Raw genomic sequence first — 22,907 nt, forward strand, 5'->3', positions numbered from 1 at the left:
TTGTACAAACAGTAAGGTTTATGCTAAACACCTGCTTTCCTTCTGGGAATCTGAAATTCTGTTATGTCTTAGGCACAGACTGCCTATGTGACTAGCCTCCAATAAAAACATAGGACACTGAGTCTGTAATGAACTTCCCTGGTTGGTATCATCTCACATGTATTGTCACAACTCACTGCTGGGGAACAAATAAATCCCATATAAATCTACTGGGAAAGAACCCTTCGCAGTGTGCACCTGGTTTCCCCTGGACTTTGCCCCATGTGCTTTTCTCGTTACTGATTTTCTTTTGTATCATTTCACTGTGAGCCTCCCAGTGAATCATCAAAGCTTGGGGATGTAGGGGTTGGTCTTGGGGTCCCCTGCCAGTAGTAACAGGAAAATGACTTGATGGCTGGATGGGCATACCTTTCTTTCTGTAAGGCCTTTACTATGGGGTTTTCAGTTAATCCAGTTAGGAGTTTAAAAACTTATCAAGACAGAAAATTTGTACGATTTGATTGCATTTATATACATTTCATAGAGAGATTAAAACTTTTTTTCTTTTTTTGAGATGGAGTTGCATTCTTGTCGCCCAGGCAGGAGTGCAACGGCATGATCTCAGCTCACTGCAACCCCTGCCTCCCGGGTTCAAGCGATTCTCCTGCCTCAGCCTCTGGAGTAGCTGGGATTACAGGCATACACCACCATGCCTAGCTAATTTTTGTATTATTAATAGGGACAGGGTTTTACCATGTGGGCCAGGCTGGTCTCAAACTCCTGACCTCAGGTGATCCACCCGCCTCAGCCTCCCAAAGTGCTGGGATTGCAGGCATGAGCCACCGTGTCCAGGTGAGAGATTAAAACTATTAAAGAGCCAAGATATTAATACCCTAAAGGTCAGCTGGACCTGGAGCTGGGTATCAGAAATGATCACACAGGCTGGGTGTAATGGCTCACGCCTGTAATCCCAGTACTTTGTGAGGCCTATGTGGGAGGATCACTTGAGCCCAGGAGTTCGAGACCAGCCTGGCCAACATGGTGAGACCCCATCTCTATAAAAATTAGCTGAGTGTGATGGCACACACCTGTAGTCCCAGCTATTCTGGAGGCTGAGGTGGGAGGATCACTTGAGCCAGGGAGGCAGAGGTTGCAATGAGCCTAGATCGTGCCACTGTACTCCAGCCTGGGTGACAAAGCCAGACCCTGTCTCAAAAAAAAAGAAAGAAAAAGAAATGATCACATAGAATGGGCATTTGTTCTTGAGATACCAACACTTGTGTGGAGTTATACTGAACTTATTTTATGCACTTCAAGTATTTTCTGTTTCACAATAAAAAAAAAAAAGAAAAAAACTATTTTAATTATCTGATGAGTTTGAAAGTACTGAAAAAAATTACTCCTCTGTCAGAAAGTTTAGATGTAGATCTAAATGATGTACATCTAAAAGAGAAGCAAATGAAAACTGGCAAATGTGTACTTCAGCAAAAAGAATGGCATGAATAGAATTTACAAAACAATACTAATGTGACTATAAACATTAATTGAAACCAAACACTTTAAGGGCGATTGGAGGATGGGAATAAGGTATTAGGAAGAGTTCTCATGGATTCCCAGGCAGGGTACCCCTGTAGGGCTGGGCATGTAGCTGTGTCCCATGGACCATTTCCCCCTTCGTTCTATCCCAGGCTGGTACTTGTGGAATCAGAGGTGTCCACCCAGCCGGGCCGAGGCTCCGGCAGAGACAGGACAGACAAGCCACTTGCTTGGCACAGTCTTGTAGGACTTTCCCGCCACGCCACATGGGTCAGAGGCCCATGCAGCGAGCTCCTGCTGAAAATAACCGCGGTGGCATTTCTGCAGTGTTCCAGCCCCTAGACTACATTTCCCAGAGGCCATCGGGGCCAAGGTTACTTCCAGCCTAAGATGGCCTGGGCTTACTGTCCTGTTCTCAGGGCTGGGCGTCGTTTGCAGAGGTAGGGCAGCCTGCAGGCCTCCGCTGAAGCTTCCTAAACGCAGGCTGGAATTCTGGAAGTTCTCGGCCGCAGATGTGAGCGGTGTGTGGGCGATGGTCTTTGCCCAGCGAGGGGATGGGGCTCAAATCCAGGGTCGGTTAATGGTTCCCGCGGTGTCCCAAAACTGCCCAGGCTCTGAACTACATTTCCCAGAGTGCACCGTTCCCCGGGCAACTTCCTGTCAGCCCTCTGTCCCTTTAGGGATGATAGGGAGATCGCGGAACCTTCCACCATCAAGGGACCGGAGGGCCGGGTGAGTGACTCTGAGACACAGAAGCCGAATGACTCCGCAGGGCCCGAGGCCGGGACTGAGGGGAGTGAGGTGCTAACGTCTTTGGAGTTGGTGACTTTTCCGGCGAGGGAGCATGGGGGCGAGCGATCGCGATGGGGGGGAGCCGTGGGTGCGAGAGTGAAATTGATGCAGGCGCGGGGACGCGACGGGAGCTTCTCGTGTGTGTGTGCGTACGCACGCGTGTACGCGCACACGACGATGACGGGCGCTGTGTGTGACCGTAATGGACTATTTAAATATAACTGTATGAACGTGATTATGACAGCATCGCGTTGTGCGTGACTACGTTCGTAAAGGTGGTGATAGCTGCTATGGGGCTAAAAACAAAGAATTGAACCTTGCGATGAGTGACATAGTCCTTCGTGAATGTGTAGGGAGTTTTTGAGCTGGCCGGTAGCTGGATTGGAGTACCAATAGGGCAACCTAGAAGGAGGGGAGAATGGGAGACAATGTAGACAACATAGTTCAAGTTTCTCAGTAAATTAGGGCAGAGAAATGGAGCAGCAGGTGGGTGTAAAGGGCTGGGGAAAACAACCCATCAACATGTTGGAAATGAGCCATGGGAGGGGAAAAAGTCCAGGCAAGGGTAGGTAAACAAGGCTCATCTGTGTGGGTGTAGTTAAAAATGCAAGAATTTTAAAAAATAAAAAAGGATAATCGCGCTGCAGAGAGTAAATCATGAACTCAATATTTCAGATATGGGGGGAAATAGCCTGTGTTTGGTAGAGGTCAACAAAAGTGACATGTGGTGAGTTATATATAATCTCATGGCAGGAAATTCAAAACTAGAGTTTGTGGAGGAGGGAGAAGGGTCTGAAAGTAATGAACAACAGGGAGGCCAGCCATCTGTTCCATTTTCAGACACACTGCTAAGAGGCTGTAGCCGGGGAAATGTTGAGAGGGCTGCAAAGTCCTCTAGATAGAGCCTGGTTTCTGTTAGACTCAGAATGTTAGGGCGTGTTCACGGAAGTGGTTGAAGATAAAAGAGGGATTGGTTGTTAATGAATTATGAATTCCATTATGAAGGCATACAGGAAGTGTTGAGAGTTGGGAAGAATGAGAAAAGGGGACAAATGGGACTTGATGGAGTACAGTGTCTGAAAAGACAGTTGACTAGAAATTCGGGTCTTCTTATAGTAGATAAATATAAATACAAGGTTGGATTGACACTTATTCTGGCTGGATTCAAGTCAGTTTTGCAGAGATAGCATTGGGGTAGTGAAAGATGATTTCTTGAATGTGAGAAATAAACTTACCCGTCCCAAAGAATGGACTCAGAGACCCGGAGAACAGCGAAAGTGAGACTTTTAATGATGGTCTATGTAAGATCGGTGTCTGATAGGCACACCCAACAGTTTCAACAAGCAATTTATCCCCTAGTGCACAGGTTCCTCCCCTGGTTCCTCATAGGCTGAGTACTATGGGGTCAAAATCTTCCCGGGCGTTGCCTATTGATTGTTGGGTAGCGGCTTCAGGTGTTTTGTTTTTTGTTTTGGTGCAATCTCGGCTCACTGCAACCTCTGCCTCCCAGGTTCACGCGATTCTCCTGCCTCAGCCTCCCGAGTAGCTGGGCCTACTGGCGCGTGCCACCACGCCCAGCTAAGTTTTGTATTTTTAGTAAAGACGGGGTTTCACCATGTTGGCCAGGATGTTCTCCATCTCTTGCCTTCGTGATCCGCCCACCTCAGCCTGCCAAAGTGCTGGGATTACAGGCATGAGCACCCGGCCAGGTGTGTGTGTTTTTTTTCTTAAGGCTTGTCTTGCTGCATTTGGTTGCAGCCCACAATGCATTGCAACCCTAGTTAGTTCAGGGGCTCTTCAGGTATTTGACTCTTCAGGTATTTGACCTAAGTAGCTGGGCAGGCTGGTAAGAGCAGACAAAAAGAGCTATTTTGCAGGTTAGCAAACTTACATCTTAGACTAAACTTTGGTTTGGGTGAAGGCAACTAAGTGGGGGAAAGGGAGAAAGCGGGAGGCTGACAAGTAGGCATCATCTATCCAAGCAGGGGCCTAGTATATCCGGTTTCTTCTGTGGTTTGCTTACCTAAGCTGATTCAAGGCACTTTATCTTGGAAATGGAGCACTGTATACATTATTTCCTTCACTGAGTATCTCTCAGAAGGAAGTTTAAGACAGAAGCCATAAAAGTGGTCAAGGTAGGCAGAATGATGGCCCTGCAACCAATGTTTACTTCCTAATCCCTGGAAACTAGGACTATGGTACCTTATATGGCAAAAATGACTTTGCAAAGGGGATTAAGAACCTTGAAATGGGGGCGATTACCTTGTTGGACCAATATAATCACATGGGTCCTTAAAGTCAGTGAACCTTTCCTGGCTAAGTTTAAAGTCAGAGGGAGGTGTGACCGCAGAAGAATGGTCAGAGAGATGCCACATTGCTGGCTAGATAGAGGAAGTGGGCCTTGAGCCAAGGAATGTTGGTAGCCTCTAGAAGCTGGAAAACATTAAGAAAACGAATTCTCCCCTGGAGCTTCCAGAAAGGAACACACCCCTACCAACACCTTGATTTTAGCCTAGTAAGACCCAACTCAGACTTCTACTGAACAATATGATAATAGATTTGTATTATTTTAAGCCACTACCTCGTGGCAGTAGAAAACTAATACAGTGGTGTAGTGTCTTGGCCTCAGTGTTGTGGAGGAGTCTCGATCCCTGTGACGTAAGGGGACCTCAGCCTCTATCGATTATGTTGAAGACCTCCAGTAAAGTAGGTCCCCACTTCACCAATAATATAATTTACAGTTTTGCTATATTGTGTTATTTTTAAACTTTGGAACTTAGTGAACTTACATTTGTGATCTAACATCTGGTCAGTCTATACTTACTCTTTGCCTTGCACTTGATTTGTCTTGGATTGAGAGATGTATTAATGAAATTTTATTTTATTTTATTTTATTTTATTTATTTTATTTATTTTATTTTATTTTATTTTATTTTAATTTATTTTTTGAGACGGAGTCTCCCTCTGCCACCCAGGCTGGAGTGCAGTGGCCAGATCTCAGCTCACTGCAAGCTCCGCCTCCCGGGTTTACGCTATTCTCCTGCCTCAGCCTCCCGAGTAGCTGGGACTACAGATGCCCACCACCTTGCCCGGCTAGTTTTTTGTATTTTTGTATTTTTTAGTAGAGACAGGGTTTCACCATGTTTAGCCAGGATGGTCTTGATCTCCTGACCTTGTGATCTGCCCGTCTCAGCCTCCCAAAATGCTGGGATTGCAGGCTTGAGCCACCGCGCCCGGCCCTTATTTATTTTTTTGAGACAGAGTCTCCCTCTGTTGCCCAGGCTGGAGTGCAGTGGTGTGATCTCGGCTCACCACAACCTCTGGGTTCAAGCAATTCTCCTGCCTCAGCCTCCTGAGTAGCTGGGACTACAGGCATGTGCCACCATGCCCGGCTAATTTTTTTTGTATTTTTAGTAGAGAGGTGGTTTCACCATATTGGCCAACCTGGTCTCGAACTCCTGACCTTGTGATCTGCCCACCTTGGCCTCCCAAAGTGGTGGAATTACAGACATGAGCCACCGCACCCAGCCGAAATTTTATTTCTTATATAACCTGTAACTTTTGCTTTGAAAGTTGTTGTTGTCTTGTTGATATACAGGTATTAATGATCGTTATATGCTTATTATGAATTGCAGCCTTTAGCATGCTCAAGATCATGGCCTCTGCTTATTTTTTGGTTTGTATTTGCCTTGTAATATGCTGTATTTCTTCCTAACTAGGCTTTTTATTGAAGTTTATCATATATACAGACAAGACATTATTCTCATGAATAATCACGATGAGAGCATTCTTGCACTTGTCATTTTGTGTTTACATGTATGCATTTCTATTGGGTTATTTCAAGGAGAGGAATTAGTAAGAGTATGTGAATCTCCTTAAGCAGATACTGTCAGTTTTCCCAAATGGCTGCACCAGTTAAAAGTTCCCATCAACAGTTTATGCAAATTCCAATTGATCCATCTTCTTAACACATGGCATTGTCAGACTGTAAAATGTTTGCCAATATGGTGGATATGTAGTGGTATTGCATTGTGGTTTTCCTATCTGATGACTAAGGAAGTTGAGTGCCTTTGTTTTCATGTGCATTGTCCATTTGGGTATCTTCCTTTGGGAAGTGCCAGTTCAAGTTCTTAGCCTAGCTGTTGGGGAACTTGTCTTTCATTGTTAATCCTTCAGAGTTCTTTGTATAATCTGAATGTGAGTCCCTTGTCAGCTTTGTGTATTGTATATATCATCTCCTAGCCCAAGGTTTGCATTTTCACTCACTGTCTTCCCTTTTTTTTTTTTTTTTTTTTGAGATGGAGTTTCACTCTTGTTGCCCAGGCTGGAGTGCAATGGTGTGATCTTGGCTCACCACAACCTCCACCTCCTGGGTTCAAGTGATTCTCCTGCCTCAGCCTCCTGAGTAGCTGGGATTACAGGTATGTGCCACCACGTCTGGCTAATTTTGTATTTTTAGTAGAGACAGGGTTTCTCCATGTTGGTCAGGCTGGTCTCGAACTCCTGACCTCAGGTGATCCGCCCACCTCAGCCTTCCAAAGTGCTGGGATTACAGGCATGAGCCACCGTGACCAGCCCACTCACTCTTTTCTGATGAACAGAAATTGCTTTTTAAAATGTCTGATCATTATCATTTTTCTCTTATGGTTTGTACTCTCTTTATCTTATTCAAATCTTTGCTTATCCCCAAGGTATGAAGATATTCTGTATTTTCATCTATATTTATCTATCACATGTAGGTATATAAACCTGGAATTGATTTTTGTGTATGTCGTGAGGGGAAATCATTATTTGTTTTCCTCATATAAATTCAGTTGACCTGGCACCCTGTATATTGAAAGACCATCCTTTCTTCCATGCTATTTGCTCTGAAATCTACCGTATCTGATATTAGAGCCACCTGAGCATTATTTTGATTATGATTTGCATGGTATATCTGTTGCTATCCTTTTACTTTTAAGCTTCCTATACCACTATATTGGGGGAAACTGACACCTTGAAAATTATCAGCCTTTCATCCCATGAATGTGATAAATTATTTCATTTGTTTAGGTCTTCTTTATTTGTAGTAATTAATATAAAGACATTGTACAGGCCAGGCACAGTGGCTCACACCTGTAATCCCAGCACTTTGGGAGGCTGAGGCAGGTGGATCACCTGAGGTCAGGAGTTCGAGACCAGCCTGAACAATATGGTGAAATCCCGTCTCTATAAAAATACAAAGATTAGCTGGGCATGGTGGCTGGCACCTGTAGTCCCAGCTACTCGGGAGTCTGAGACAGGAGAATTACTTGAACCCAGGAGGCGGAAGTTGCAGTGAGCCGAGACTGTGTCACTGTACTCCATCCTGGGTGACAGAGCGAGCCTCTGTCTCAAAAACAAACAAACAAAAATACATTGTACATTACATATATTGTTAGATTTAGTTATAGGAATTTGAATTTTTCCTAAGTGCTGTCATTTTAAATTTAAATTTCCTACTTTTTGCTTCTATGCTGAAATTTAGTTGACATTTTGCCCTGTTTGACTTGCATTTATATTCACATTTTTTTTGTTTGTTTGTTTTCTTTTCTTTTCTTTTTTTTAGACAAGGTCTCATTCTTCTGCTTAGTCTGACCTCAAACTCCTGGCCTCAAGCAATCCTCCTGCCCTGGCTATACTCTTAAACATTTCTAAATTTCTTCCCCTTGATTTTCAGCTTGAAATGACACCCTTTATCTCTCAGTTATCACAAATGAGGCAATCAGTGAGCTAGAGCTAGTCTATTTTCTATTCTCTAATCTTCATTTCTATATTAGTTATCTATTGCTGTAAAACATATTACCCTAAAATAGCAATAATTATTTATTATCTTAACACCATTTTTTGTGGATCAGGATTTCAGGAGTGGCTTAGCTGGGAAGTTCTGGCTCGGGGTCTCTTGAGGTTGCAGTCACACTCTTGGCCAGGGCTGCTATCAACTGGGACTAGAGGATCACCTTCCAACATGGCTCTCATGTGGCTATTGGCAATAGACCTCAGTTTCTCACCATCTAGACCTCTCCATGGGGCTTCTTAAGTGTCCCTATGACATGTCAACTGGCTTTCTCCAGAGCATAAGGTGGAAGCCACAGTGTCTTCTGTGATCTATCTCATACTCTATCATTTCCACAGTGCCTTATTGGTATACAAGTTAATCCTATTCAATATAGGAGGCAGATACACAGTGTTGTGAATACCACATACTGGGTACCTTTGGGGCCATCCAGGATGCTGGCTACCATAATTCCACTCTTACTATTTTATTTAGATTTGCATTTAAATATGTTCAGCATCACTACTATTCTGTTGCTGAAACTTTCACTATTGTCTCTTTTGTGGCTGGAATATGTCTTCTAGTAGTTTCTTCTCAAAGAGCGCATATCAACAGTATTTCCTAAGTTGCATCATGAAATTCCTTATATCCATTGTACTCGAATGACAGCTTGGCTGGATATAAAAATGTTTTGACTCCCTCGTTTTTTTCACAAGTATATTGGAAGATTTACTCCACTGTTTGGGGTACTGAATTTAGCACTGGAGAAGTCTGATGACAACTGAATTTCCTTTTTCTTATAGGTGACTTGATATTTTTATCTTGATTCCCCATGAGTTTTAGTCAAATAATTTTATTAGGTAATGTTTTGGTAGTATTTTGGGTCATTTTCACCTGTAATATGGTTTCACTTTTTATGATTTATATTTACACTTCATTTTATGAAATTCATCTTGAGCATTAAAACTGTAGTTTATATATATATATATATATATATGATATAGAGCTAAAACCATAGTTTTAGATATATCCTCTTAATTTGGATTTCATCTTTAGGTGCTCTAAGTTTTGCATATTGGATCTCTCTTTTCATTTCTTCTTCAAATGATTTTCATCCCTTTCTTTGTTAAATTTTGTTCTGTTCATTAATTTCTGTATTCTTTGTTCCATACTATACTTTCTGTGGCATTTGTCAGATCTTATGCACCTTGTAGTTGATTTATTTACTGATTAGAGATGGGATCTCACTGTGTTGCCCAGGCTGGCCTCAACCTTGAACTCCTGGACTCAAGCAATCCTCCAGACTCAGTCTCCCAAGTAGCTGGGACTACAGGCACATGCCGCTGCACCTAGCTAGTTTATTCTTCATTTCTGATGTGATTTAGCCTATTTTCTCTTTCAGTCTTAAATTCTACTAACTCCCATCTATGGTCTATCTATTACTTTCTCCTCTTTCCTGAGATCACATATTTTTGCTTGTGGTCTTGTTTTAGAGCTGCAATTACATCATACTTTTTTAAAAATCAGACTGCAATGTTGGGTGTAATTTTCATCTTCTCTGATTTTTTTAGTGAGTTTTTTTGTACATGGGGAATTTTGACACACTTTTAAAACTTTGGGTTTTGTGGGGTATTTATTTATTTATTTATTTATTTATTTGAGACGGAGTCTTGCTCTGTCGCCAGGTTGGAGTGCAGTGGCGCAATCTTGGCTCACTGCAACCTCTGCCTCCTGGGTTCAAGTGATTCTCCTGCCTCAGCCTCCCGAGTAGCTGGGACTACAGGCACATGCCACCACACCTGGCTAATTTTTTGTATTTTTAGTAAGGACAGGGTTTCCCTGTGTTAGCCAGGATGGTCTCAATCTGACCTCGTGATCTGCCCACCTCAGCCTAGTATCTTAGGCACGTTATATCTAATTTATATTTTGGACAGGATGTAATAGATTTTTCTGGAATAGCTGTCACTGGTATTTTCCTGTGAAAAAGGTGAATGGGGCAAGGGTAGTTTTAAGGTTTTTTTGCTCAAGAGTTTCTTCCTCTGTTACCCCAGAAGAAGACAATTTTTTAAAAATTTGGCTCCCTTTGAATAGCCAGGCCTTCTTTGCCATTCAGAAGCTCAACTGGTTCAGGAAGACTCCTATTATCAGCTCTGAGTTTACCCAGTGTCTTCTGCTGTAATTAAGGAATACAGCCAAGCCCCCAGCTCATTTTATGAGGCCAGTATTACCCAGATAGAATATGGGTGTAAAAATCCTCAACAAAGTACTAGCAAACCAAATCCAGTAACATCTTTTTTTTTTTTTTTTTTTTTTGGAGACAGAGTCTCGCTCTGTTGCCCAGGCTGGAGTGCAGTGGCGCGATCTCCACTCACTGCAAGCTCCGCCCCCTGGGTTCATGCCATTCTCCTGCCTCAGCCTCCCGTGTAGCTCGGACTACAGGCGCCCGCCACCGCACCCGGCTAATTTTTTGTATTTTTAGTAGAGACGAGGTTTCACAGTGTGAGCCAGGATGGTCTCGATCTCCTGACCTCGTGATAAGCCCGTCTCGGCCTCCCAAAGTGCTGGGATTACAGGCGTGAGCCACCGCGCCTGGCCAACATCTAAAACGAATTATATAACATGACTGAGTGGGATTTATCCCAGGAATGCAAGGTTGGCTTACCATCAAAATTCAGTTAATGTGATGCATCTTATCAATAGAATAAAAAACAAAAATCACACAATCATCTCAACAGAGATAAGGCATTTGACAAAAGCCAATACCCTTTTATGATTTTTAAAAACACACACACCCTACAAACTAGGAATAAAGAGGAATTTCCTCACCCTGATATTTAGGAAAAACCCACAGCCAACATCATACTTAATGGTAAAAGACTGGATGTTTTCCCTCTAAGATCAGGGACCAGACAAAGATCCTCACTTCTGTTTACCATTGCACTGGCAATTGGGGAAGTAAAAGAAATAAAAGACACTGGAGTAAAGACTGGAACAGAAGTAAGAGCATCTCTATTTGCAGATGACATGATCTTCTGTATAGAAAATAAAACTTATACTCTGAAAACTACAAAATAGATATTCAAACAAAAACTTTTTTTTTTTTTTTGAGACGGAGTTTCACTCTTGTTGCCCAAGCTGGAGTGCAATGGTGTGATCTTGGCTCACTGCAACCTCCGCCTCCTGGGTTCAAGTGATTCTCCTGCCTCAGCCTCCTGAGTAGCTGGGATTACAGGCATGAGCCACCACGCCCGGCTAATTTTTGCATTTTTAGTAGAGACGGGGTTTCACTGTGTTAGCCAGGATGGTCTCAATCTCCTGACCTCGTGATCCACCCACCTCCGCCCTCCCAAAGTGCTGGGATTACAGGCATGAGCCACCACGCCCGGCCTCAAACAAAAATTTTTACATGAATGTTCATAGCAGCATTTTAAAAATAATTGTTGTAACTGTCGGGAGGCGGAGCTTGTGGTGAGCCCAGATAGCACCACTGCACTCCAGCCGGGGCAACAAAAGCAAAACTCCGTCTCAGAAATAATAATAATAATGTCAAAAGCTGGAAACAACCCAAATTTCCATTAATAGAAGAATGGGTAAACAAAATATGGTCTATTCATCTACAGAAATAGTATTCAGACATAGCAAGGAATGAAGTACTGATTCATGCTACAATTTGGATAAACCTTGAAAACCTTATGCTAAATGAAAGAAGCCAGTAGCAAGTCCACATATGTTATTCCATTCATATGAAAGTCCAGAACAGGGAAATCTATAGAGACAGAAAGTAGATTAGTCGTCATTTAAGGCTAAGTATGGGGCAAGTGTGGCGGTGGGGAGGCCAGGGAGTGATAGCCTAAGGGGATAGAGGTTCTTTTTGAAGTGATGAAAATATTCTAACATTGACTTGTGGTTGCACGTATTTGTGAATATACTAAGAAGCATTGATTGTTGACTGTAAATGGCTTAATTGTATGGTGTGTGAATTACATCTCAATAAAGCTTTTTTTTGTTGTTGTTGTTATTTTTAAATGAATACAGTCAATGTGTTTTGTCACCTTGAATCCCTCTGACATTTTCAGGCCTCCTTTTACCACGTCCTTTTGACATTATTCCTGCTCACAGACCCTTTCATTGAGGATATGGTCTACTCCCCATGAGAATGGGTATTTCTTATTTGTTTTGCTTTGTAGCATCACTGTGCCTTCCACACACATTCCGTTCTTTCATTTTCTTTTCACATTTCCAAATAATTTGGAGTCTGTTCATTTTCTTAATTTCCTGGTGGTTGGGATTTACTTTGATTTTCTTGTTTCTGTCTACATTGTTTCCAGGAGGAGGAATATCAGGATTAGAACTAGTTCTTGGCTAGACATGGTGGCCTACACCTGTAATTCCAGCACTTTGGGAGGCCAAGGTGGGAGAGTATTTCTTGAGGTCAGGAGTTTGAGACCAGCCTAGGCAACATAGCTAGACCTCGTCTCGACAAAAATAAAATAAATTAGCCAGACAAAGTGGTGCATGCCTGTAGTCCCACCCTATTCAGCAAGCTGAGGTGGAAGGATCACTTGAGCCTAGCAGTTTGCAGCAACAGTAAACTGTGATTGCACCACTGTACTCCGGCATGACTGACAGTTTGAGATGCTGTCTCTAAAAATATTGTTTTTCTTTTTTTCAAGACGGGGTTTCGCTTTTGTTGCCCAGGCTGGAGTGCAATGGCGTGATCTCGGCTCACTGCAACCTCCGCCCCCCAGGTTCAAGCGATTCTCCTGCCTCAGCCTCCTGAGTAGCTGGGATTACAGGCATGCACCACCATGCCCGACTAATTTTATATTTTTAGGTAAGCAAGGTTTCTCCATGTTGGTCAGGCTGGTCTCGAACTGCCGACCTCAGGTGATCCACCTGCCTTGGCCTCCCAAAGTGCTGGGATTACAGATGTGAGCCACTGTGCCCAGCTAAAAAAATTTTTTTAATTATTTTAAAAAACTAGTTTTTTTCTTAAAACTGCGTAATAGTCACTCTAAGTTCTATTCCATGTTCTCAAACACCAAAAAATATATTTGAGTTCACCAATTTATTTCTCAGCCCTCTCCACTCTTTGAAAAGTTCTTTAAAGTTCTCTATGCCGCTGAAGCTCTCTGTCTCATTAGGACCAATTCAATACTACATGCTTTACATGGAATATTTTTAAACTCCTCAGATTGTGTATATTAAGTCTTTACCCTCTCAACACCAACTTTGTTTTATCTTTAAATTACGAAACCTTTTTTAGCCGGCGCGGGCTGCTTAAGCCTGTAATCCCAGCACTTTGGAGGCCGAGAACGGAACGCGGATCATGAGGTCAGGAGATTAAGACCTCCTGGCTAACACCGGTGAAACCCCGTCTCTACTAAAAAAATAACAAAACAAAAAAACCTAGCCGGGTGAGGTGGCGGCGCGCCTGTAGTCCAGCTACTTCGGGAGGCTGGGCAGCGAGCAATGGCGATAAACCCGGGAGGGCGGAGCTTGCAGTTGAGCTGAGATCCCGGCCACTGACTCCGGCCTGGTCCACAGAGCAAGACTCCGTCTCAAAAAACAATAAAAAAAGATTTTTAAACCTTACTTTAAAATGCAGGAATGCTTTCTTTATTCTGAAATAAGGTCCAGATGCTATAGCCTATTTTTTTTAGAGCTTTTCATAACAGGATCTCTGCTTTATACATCCCCATCTGCCACTGGTCTTTCTGCTCACTCTGTGTTCCTTGAATGCACAAAGATACCTTTGCTTGACTGGCACGTGTTGTTTCCTCTGCTAGGATATCCCCCTCACCTTGCCCTGTCTTCTCTGATGAGCCCCTGTGGAGAAGTTAAATATTAAATTTGAACTCAGTTGAACATGGACACAAACAATGGTCACCAAGTCCCAGGACAGGTTGTGTGAGCCCCTTGAGGCACTCATCCAGCGCTGTTTCGGAGAAATCTCTATTTCAATCTATTCCTATATATTAGTTATTGAAAAACAATAGACAATCACAAAAACGAGTTGACCTTTTGTGTTCCTTGAGCCCAGTCATGAATCAGGGCCCTTGTGACTGGGCCTCATGCCAAACAACTTGTTACAAAAAGAGCTAAGGTCCCAGACTGCGCCAAAGCTTCATGAGACCTCTCCTTGTCTGCACGGAGGGGTGGCCCGACTCTGGAGCCCAGACTGTTGCTTCCCAGTCTGGTGATGAATCCTCCATAGTCTGGTGAGTGTAGTGTGTGACCCTGGAGCCCAGGCTGTTGCTTACCAATCTGGTGGTTAATCCTTCATAGTTTGGTGAGTGTGTGTGTATATATATATGTATATGTATATGTATGTGTGTATATATATGTATGTAAGTATATATATTTTCCCTTCTCCCCTTCCCATTGCAATTTGCTTATTATATCTGCATTGCCATTTACGTGGGATAAAGGTTGTTTACTCTTAAAGGTATTGTGTGTGTATCTTTTCTTCTCCTCTCGCGCATTTCCCACATAGAACAGCCCCTCAAGAGTCAGCAAGTACCATCTCCTATAGGAAACTTTCTCTTAAAAACTAGTTTTGGTTTGAGCTCCTTAGAACTAGTTGGCTCCTTTCATAACCACGATTCCCTTTATTTCCTACAGTATCGTAATTGCCTCTTTACTTTTCTGACTGTGAATTCCTTGATAGTCCTGCAACTTATTTATCTGATTCCCTTTTGCTAAGCGCAAAGCTAGACTCAGAGAGGCTTCAATATATTTTTTTAATAAAAGTACTTGCTTCACAAAACTGACTACTCGCCTAACCTAGCCTTCCTTCCATCTTTGCGTTCCTTTCATGAAAAAGTCACCCTGCCGCTCAGTGTCAATAAAAACACAGGAGGCAGAGATCATGGGCTGCTCCGATAACGGAAAGGCCCAGCTCATCCTTCACTCAATAAAATAAAAAATCCTGAAATCCAGAGATATTCAAAGCGAACGAGCTTTGCATTCATCAAACCTATGATATTTCCTAATAGTGAATTTGAGCAAGTGACCCATGTCCTGATCTTTTAAATGAGACAAGTAACTGACATTCATAGGTGGCTTGAGGATAAATGTTAATGTATGTATATATGAATTTAGGGCAAGCCAGAATTGACTTATCTAGTAGTATCCTGATCCCATGTCATGATTTTGGCATAAGTGATTAGACTGAAACTTCATCCTGCTTTTGTTGACTCTCTCTGGTTTTGGATAGGGCCAGGATTTCTTCAGGTTCCTTCTGACCTACCTCCAAGGAAGAAAATGGCATTCCTGTTTGTCCATTTGAGAGCTCTGAGAAAGGCCTAACCTTGTGATTTTTTCTTTCTAGCTCTGCTTTCTCAGCACACTGCCTCACCAAGAGAAGAATCCAGAGAAGGACTGGTAGACTTGGAATGTGAAGTCATGGTCCATGTGAGTTGGAATTGCCTCTCTCCAAAAATATAACCCATTTATATCAAATCATGTGAATATTTTTATTGTTTATCCTTAATTGCTTACTTGAATCACTATTGAGCGTTATAAGTAATGACTGTGAAATAGTCCAATGCTTTCCCTAGATACCTCTTTTCTCCAACCAGTATGACCAAATCTATCCACCAGGGCTTTCAGTATCTCCTATGTCCTAATCTGGCAGAGCACTGAAGAAGAGAAATACATTTCCTTAAGGGGAACAGTAAAGACTTTTCATTTCAAACCCATAGCTTAACAAGATGGGATGGAACAATTAAAGGGGACATACTACATAAAGGCTTTTATTTACTCTGTAGAATGGGATGTTTTATTTAATCAAGATGGGAGTTGGTGTTGGTTGGTATTCATTTAGGTATGTGGCCCTTTGTGATGCTTTCCTTAGCAGATACGATGGGAGGTTGAGTTCAAAGAGATCTGGAATTTTCCAGGAAATTAATGAGAGGTTAATATAATTAACAGTCCGGGGTTAGTTATTCCAGGCTGGTATAGCCTCTCAGTGGTGTTGACAAAAAACTCATTTGATGACTTTCACAGTAATCTCTTATGACACTGAATTTGCTGAGTGTCAGCTGCTTAGCAAAGAGCCTGGAGATTCTACACATTGTCCACAGAAAATAATATTCAGTCAGGGAGTGCATCTCTTGAGAATTCTCTCAATTTAAACTAACAGAAAATTCAACTAAACGTAGTAGCTTAGGCAAAGGACAGTTACCTGGGCCAAAGACTGTATGCACAAGTCTGTTTGTGCACAGTAGAGACTCCTTACAACCAACAAAACCCCCTACTTTTCTCACATAATAAATCTGGGGTTCTTCCAGGCTGGTGTAGCCTCTCAGTGGTATCAACAAAAAACTCATATGATGTCTGTTATTCTGGGCTGCCATTCTGATGTCTTGGTATTTGTGATTTGAAGATCATAAAGATGTGGTAACTGAGCAACAGGAGTTTCTACGAGCATGTAGGCCAGGTGCGGTGGCTCATTAGGACTTTGGGAGCCGAGGTGGGTGGATCATTTGAGGTCAGGAGTTCAAGACCAGCCTGGCCAACATTGAGAAACCCTATCTCTACTAAAAATACAAAAAATTAGCCAGGCGCGGTGGTGCGCACATGCAATCCCAGCTGTTAGGGTGGCTGGGGCACAAGAATCACTTGAACCTGGGAGGCAGACGTTGCAGTGAGTCGAGATTGTACCACTGCACTCCAGTCTAGGTGACAGAGCAAGACTCTGTCTCAAAACAGAACAAAAAAAAAGGAGCATGTAGACACTCAGCTTTAGTCACGCTTATTCCCATGTCATTTCTCCTGAAACTACAGGCAGCCAACTCCAGTTTTTTGCCCAGTATATGCCCCACTCCCTGCAGTGCCCCTTTCCAGCCTTTCCCCTTTCATTAGTAGAAATGGGGTTTCACCATGTTGCCCAGGCTGGTCTTAAACTCCTGAGCTCAGGCAACCCACCAAAGTGCTAGGATTACAGGCGTGAGCCTGTAAGGGGCTTATTATTTTTTAAGGGGTTATTATTTTTTAATAAAATAATAAAAAAAGGGGTTATTATTTTTTAAAAGTTCACCATTAATACCTGGACTTGTTCTTTCAACAGCTGATGATGTTCAGGGATGTGGCTGTAGATTTCTGTCAGGAGGAGTGGGAGTGCCTGGACCTGGAACAGAGGGATTTATATAGAGATGTGATGTTGGAGAACTACAGCAACATGGTCTCACTGGGTAAGATTCGGCATTTTCCTTAGAAATTCCTGCTTTCCGTATTGTGATTTTTTTTTATTGTCTTTTAAATGTCCAGGGTAACTTCTGACTTTTGTTTTTTGGAAAATGGTTTGTGCTTTGTAAATCTGGCAGTAGTTGTCATCAGTGGGCACCTCCATCTTTCCCATCCTTTATAACTTATTTTTGCCCTGCCTGTAATTGTTTCTCTTCCTTAGTAACCAAAGAAGTAGTTTCAAATTTTAGAATCTTTACAATGTGGTTCTTTGCTGTTTCTTATCTTCTGGGCAGGTCTTTGCATTTATCAGCCAGAAGTGTTCTCTTTATTAGAGAAAGGGAAAGAGCCCTGGAAGATTTTGAAGGATGAGACAAGAGGACCTTGCCCAGGTGAGTGAGGGCTGAACAGGCACAAGGAGGCCATTGTTGTGGATAACAGCTCAGCTGCACAGTGAGGCAGCAACACCTCTAAAATACTGGTCTGGAATACCCCCTTAAGACCAAAAAATGGGCCAAGTGTGGTGGCTCACGCCTGTAATCCTAACACTTTGGTGGGTTGCCTGAGCTCAGGAGTTTAAGACCAGCCTGGGCAACATGGTGAAACCCCATTTCTACTAAAAAATAAATAAATCAATACAAAAAATTAGCCAGGCATGGCGATGAGTGCCTGTAGTCCCAGCTACTCGGGAGGCTAAGCCAGGAGAATTGTTGAACCAGGGAGGCAGAGGTTGCAGTGAGCTGAGATCATGCCACTGCACTCCAGTTCGGTCAACAGAGTGAGACTCCGTCTCGGGATAAAACAAAACAAAACTGGCTGGGTGCCGTGGCTCACTCCTGTAATTGCAGCACTTTGGGAGGCTGAGACAGGCAGACCACCTGAGATCAGGAGTTCGAGACCAGCTTGGCCGACACGGTGAAACCCCATCTCTACTAAAAATACAGAAACTAGCCGGTGTGCTGACACACACCTGTAGTCCCAGCTACTCAGGAGGCTGAAGCAGGAGAATTGCTTAAACCTGGGGACAGAGGTCACAGTGAGCCGAGATTACATGACTGCACTCTAGCCTGAGCTGTAGTACAGCGAGACTCCATCTCAAAAAAAAAAAAAAAAGGTCTGAGGCCTAGATAGAGACAAAACCTTTTCCAAAAGAACTTTCTCTTCACTCCAAACACTGGTGTATTTTTGTGCTCTCATTTTCTACTCATGTAACAAAAAGGTAAGTGCCATTCTTTTCTCCAGTGGCGCTTATTTTATCTATGATTTGGATCAAGTTCCTTCCCATCTCCCTTTTTTGAAATTTAGATTTTCATAAAATTCTTCATTCTGTCAAAAAACAAAACCAAACCAAACATTTTGACCTCATGTTTTATTTTACCCATCCCTTTTGAATTTTCTCATTTTTCCTAGCTTCTCCTTGATTGTACATTGCCTGCATTTGTTAGTTCATTCTTATTAGTTCATTGTTTCAACCAACATTTATGGATTTGCTCATTTTAGGTTTAAAAGAATTAACAAAGAATATATTATCTCTTAAGAAACTTTTTGTTCTCTTCTGTGACTGGAGCATGGCCATACATTTCTGCATACAGGGAACATTAAGAGAAGACCTAATAGACTGCTTAGCTGAAAATTAGAGTAACGGGTGATAAGAGTTTCTGGTCACAGTGAGGAAGAAGTGGTAGAAGAAAAGTTAGGGCCCATGAAGTACAACCAGAAGAACACAGTGTCATACAAGATAAGTCCGGCCAGGCGTGGTGGCTCATGCCTGTAATCACAGAATTTTAGAAGGTCGAGGTGGGCGAATCACCTGAGGTCAGGAGTTCAAAACCAGCCTGGACAACATGGCGAAACCCCATCCCTACTAAAAATACAAAAATTAGCTGGGCATGGTGGTGGGCACCTGTAATCCCAGCTACTTGGGAGGCTGAGGCAGGAGAATCACTTGAACCCAGGAGGCGGAGGTTGCAGTGAGCTGAGATTGCGCCACTGCACTCCAACCTGGGTGACAGAGTGAGGCTCCATCTCAAAAAAAAAAAAAAAAAAGACAAACTCTGACTTGTCTAGTTCCCCATATTCCCCAGCTTTTCCTCTCTAATAATCATCATCATCTACTGATTATTCAACACTTATCCTGTGTCAGGCACTTAATAGAAATAGCATATTATTCCCAATCCTTGCAACAAACCTCTGCAAAGTGGTGTTTTTATTCCTTTATTAAATATGGAAAAATTAAGAGCTCAGTCAAGCTCAGTAATTTTCCAATCACCTAAAAAGTAGTTTTAGGCCGGCGTTGTGGCTCAAGCCTTAATCCCAGCACTTTGGCGAGGCCGAGACGGACAGATCACGGGTCAGGGATCGAGACCATCTTGGCTACACATGAAACCCCTCTCTACTAAAAGATACAAAACAAACTAGCCGGGCGACCGGTGGCGGGCGCTGTAGTCCCAGCTACACGGGAGGGCTGAGGCAGGAAAGGGCGTAAACCTGGGAGCGGAGCTGCAATGAGCTGGAGATCGGCCACTGCACTCCAGCCTGGCGCTTACAGAGCGAGACTCGTCTCAGAAAAAAAAAAAAAAAAAGTAGTTTTAGTAAACAGAACTGGAGTCTGAAACTGAAGTTTGTCCTCTTTCCATTGCAGTACATTACTGCTCATACTTTGTAACTCAACTGCCTTTCAATTCACTGAGTCACTGCTAGAGTACTTGCTCTGTCCCCCAAGAAAAACTGGTAACAATAGTATTTGATCCTAAATATGTATTTAAAAAAATGAGTCACGGAAGAGTCCTACTTATTCTTAGCTTTTGCCTGACTCCTTCCCCCTTGAAAAAAAATTCTCAAACTATTTTGTTGTTGTTAAGACAGGGTTTCATTCTGTCACCCATGCTCAAGTGCAGTTGTGTGATAATGGCTCCCTGCAACCTTGACCTCCCAGGCTCAGGTGATTCTGCCACCTCAGCCTTCCAGGTAGCTAGGACCACAGGCATGCACCACCATTCTTGGCTAATTTTTTATAGAGATGGGGTTTTGCCATGTTGCCTAGGCTGGTCTCGAACTTCTGGGCTCAAGCAATCTGCCTCAGCCTTCCCAAGTGCTGGGATTACAGGTGTGAATCATTGTACCTGGCCTTCAAACTATTTTTCTGTCTGAACTATCACCCATAATTATCTCCTTTAACCTAAATGCAGCATACCCTGGTATTGAGATCCTAGTACTTTGGTAACTCTGGATCAGATTGCTTCCCTCATATTGGACTGATACTCTGCCATTTCCCAGCATTCCTGTTTTTAAGCTCTGAATTATATTAGACATTCATCATAGTACTTGCAAACTTGTAGATATTTTATGACTTACTATTCTGTTATTGAGGTGATACCTGGATAATCATTTTTTATTGAGCTCCTCAGATGAATATGATCAAAATAAAATATACTTCTCATCACTTGACTCAACTTTCATTATTTCTTTTAAATTTATACTTATTTCTTGCCCTTTTTTTCACATTGCTCATATCTGAGAATTTTTTAAGCCATTCACTTCTCATATGCTTTATTTCAATATTTTCTACATCTATTTTAGAAGTTTTATTGCTTTTGTACATACAACAGTATGATGTTTTACCTTCTTCTTTTCAGACATGCAGTCCAGGTGTCAGACCAAGAAGTTATTACCAAAAAATGGCATTTGTGAGAGAGAAATAGCCCAACTGCAAATAATGAAAATTTGTAAAAACCACAGCCTTGAATGTTTATGTTTTAGAGGTGATTGGGAAGGCAACGTTCAGTTTCAAACACTACAAGATAATCAAGAGGAATGTTTCAAGCAGGTGATACGCACCTGTGAAAAAAGGCCCACTTTTAACCAGCACATAGCCTTTAATCTACACCAGAGACTTAACACAGGAGACAAACTGAATGAATTTAAAGAATTGGGGAAAGCCTTTATTTCTGGCTCAGATCATACTCAACATCAGTTAATTCACACAAGTGAGAAATTCTGTGAAGATAAAGAATGTGGGAACACCTTTCTTCCTGATTCAGAAGTTACTCGACATCAGACAGTTCACACTGTTAAGAAAACATATGAATGTAAAGAATGTGGGAAGTCTTTTAGTTTACGTTCAAGTCTTACTGGTCATAAGAGAATTCATACTGGTGAGAAACCTTTTAAATGTAAGGAATGTGGGAAAGCCTTTAGATTTCATTCACAACTTAGTGTCCATAAGCGAATTCATACTGGTGAGAAATCTTATGAATGTAAGGAATGTGGGAAGGCCTTTAGTTGTGGCTCAGATCTTACTCGACATCAGAGAATTCATACTGGTGAAAAACCCTATGAATGTAATGAATGTAGAAAGGCCTTTAGTCAGCGGTCACATCTTATTAAACATCAGAGAATTCACACTGGTGAGAAACCTTATGAATGTAAGGAGTGTGGGAAAGCTTTTACTCGTGGATCACACCTAACTCAGCATCAGAGAATTCATACAGGAGAGAAATCTCATGAGTGCAAGGAATGTGGAAAAGCCTTTATTCGTGGTTCAAATCTTGCTCAACATCAGAATGTTCACATTGGTAGGAAACCTTATGAATGTGAGAAATGTGGGAAAGCCTATATTTGGAGCTCACACCTTGCTCGACATCAGCGGATTCATACTGGCAGGAAACTTTATGAATGTAAGCAATGTGGGAAGACTTTTACTTGGCCTTCATATCTTGCTCAGCATGAGAAAATTCATAATGAGAGGAAATCCTATGAATGTAAGGATTGTGGAAAGACCTTTCTTCATGGCTCAGAGTTTAATCGACATCAGAAAATTCATACTGGTGAGAGAAACTATGAATGCAAGGAATGTGGGAAGACCTTTTTTCGTGGTTCAGAACTTAATCGACATCAGAAAATTCATACTGGAAAGAGGCCATATGAATGTGAAGAATGTGGAAAAGCCTTTCTCTGGGGTTCACAACTTACTCGACATCAGAGAATGCATACTGGTGAGGAACCTTATGTATGTAAAGAATGTGGGAAATCTTTTATCTGGGGTTCACAGCTTACACGACATAAGAGAATTCATACTGATGCAGAACCTTATGGATACAAGAAAAGTAGCCACATCTTTAGTCACCATTCATATTTTACTGAACAAAAAATTCATAATGGTGGAAATCTCTGTGAATGGACAGACTATGGGAACTCCTTTAGTCATGAGTCAAACTTTGCTCAACACCAGAATATTTACACTTTTGAGAAATCCTATGAATTTAAAGATTTTGAGAAAGCATTTTCTTCCAGCTCTCACTTCATTTCACTCTTGTGAAATATTATATAAAAGTGTAAGAGGCTGGGCGCGGTGGCTCAAGCCTGTAATCCCAGCACTTTGGGAGGCTGAGACGGGCGGATCACGAGGTCAGGAGATCAAGACCATCCTGGCTAACCCAGTGAAACCCCGTCTTTACTAAAAAATACAAAAATCTAGCCGGGCGAGTTGGCGGACGCCTGTAGTCCCAGCTACTCGGGAGGCTGAGGCAGGAGAATGGCATAAACCCGGGAAGCGGAGCTTGCAGTGAGCTGAGATCCGGGCACTGCACTCCAGCCTGAGCGACAGAGTGAGACTCTG

The 22,907-nt window shown here is 42.4% G+C and overlaps 1 protein-coding gene across 7 annotated transcripts in view; it reads left to right on the forward strand.

The window, feature by feature from the left end:
• Window positions 1-1,555: 1,555 nt before the first annotated feature.
• Window positions 1,556-22,907, forward strand: part of ZNF790 (zinc finger protein 790) — a 26,881-nt gene continuing 5,529 nt past the window's right edge. The window contains exons 1-5 of one of the 7 annotated variants that reach the window (XM_017863211.1): window positions 1,556-2,247; window positions 15,435-15,517; window positions 17,175-17,298; window positions 17,587-17,682; window positions 20,926-22,284. In XM_017863211.1, coding sequence (XP_017718700.1) covers window positions 15,509-15,517; window positions 17,175-17,298; window positions 17,587-17,682; window positions 20,926-22,284 — 1,588 coding nt within the window. In that variant the 5' untranslated portion in view covers window positions 1,556-2,247; window positions 15,435-15,508. The other 6 variants (XM_017863205.1, XM_017863206.1, XM_017863208.1 and 3 more) reach the window with 6 other exon arrangements.

Source organism: Rhinopithecus bieti, unplaced genomic scaffold (genome assembly GCF_001698545.2).
Source record: "Rhinopithecus bieti isolate Rb0 unplaced genomic scaffold, ASM169854v2 scaffold_67983, whole genome shotgun sequence".
Lineage (NCBI taxonomy): Eukaryota > Metazoa > Chordata > Mammalia > Primates > Cercopithecidae > Rhinopithecus > Rhinopithecus bieti.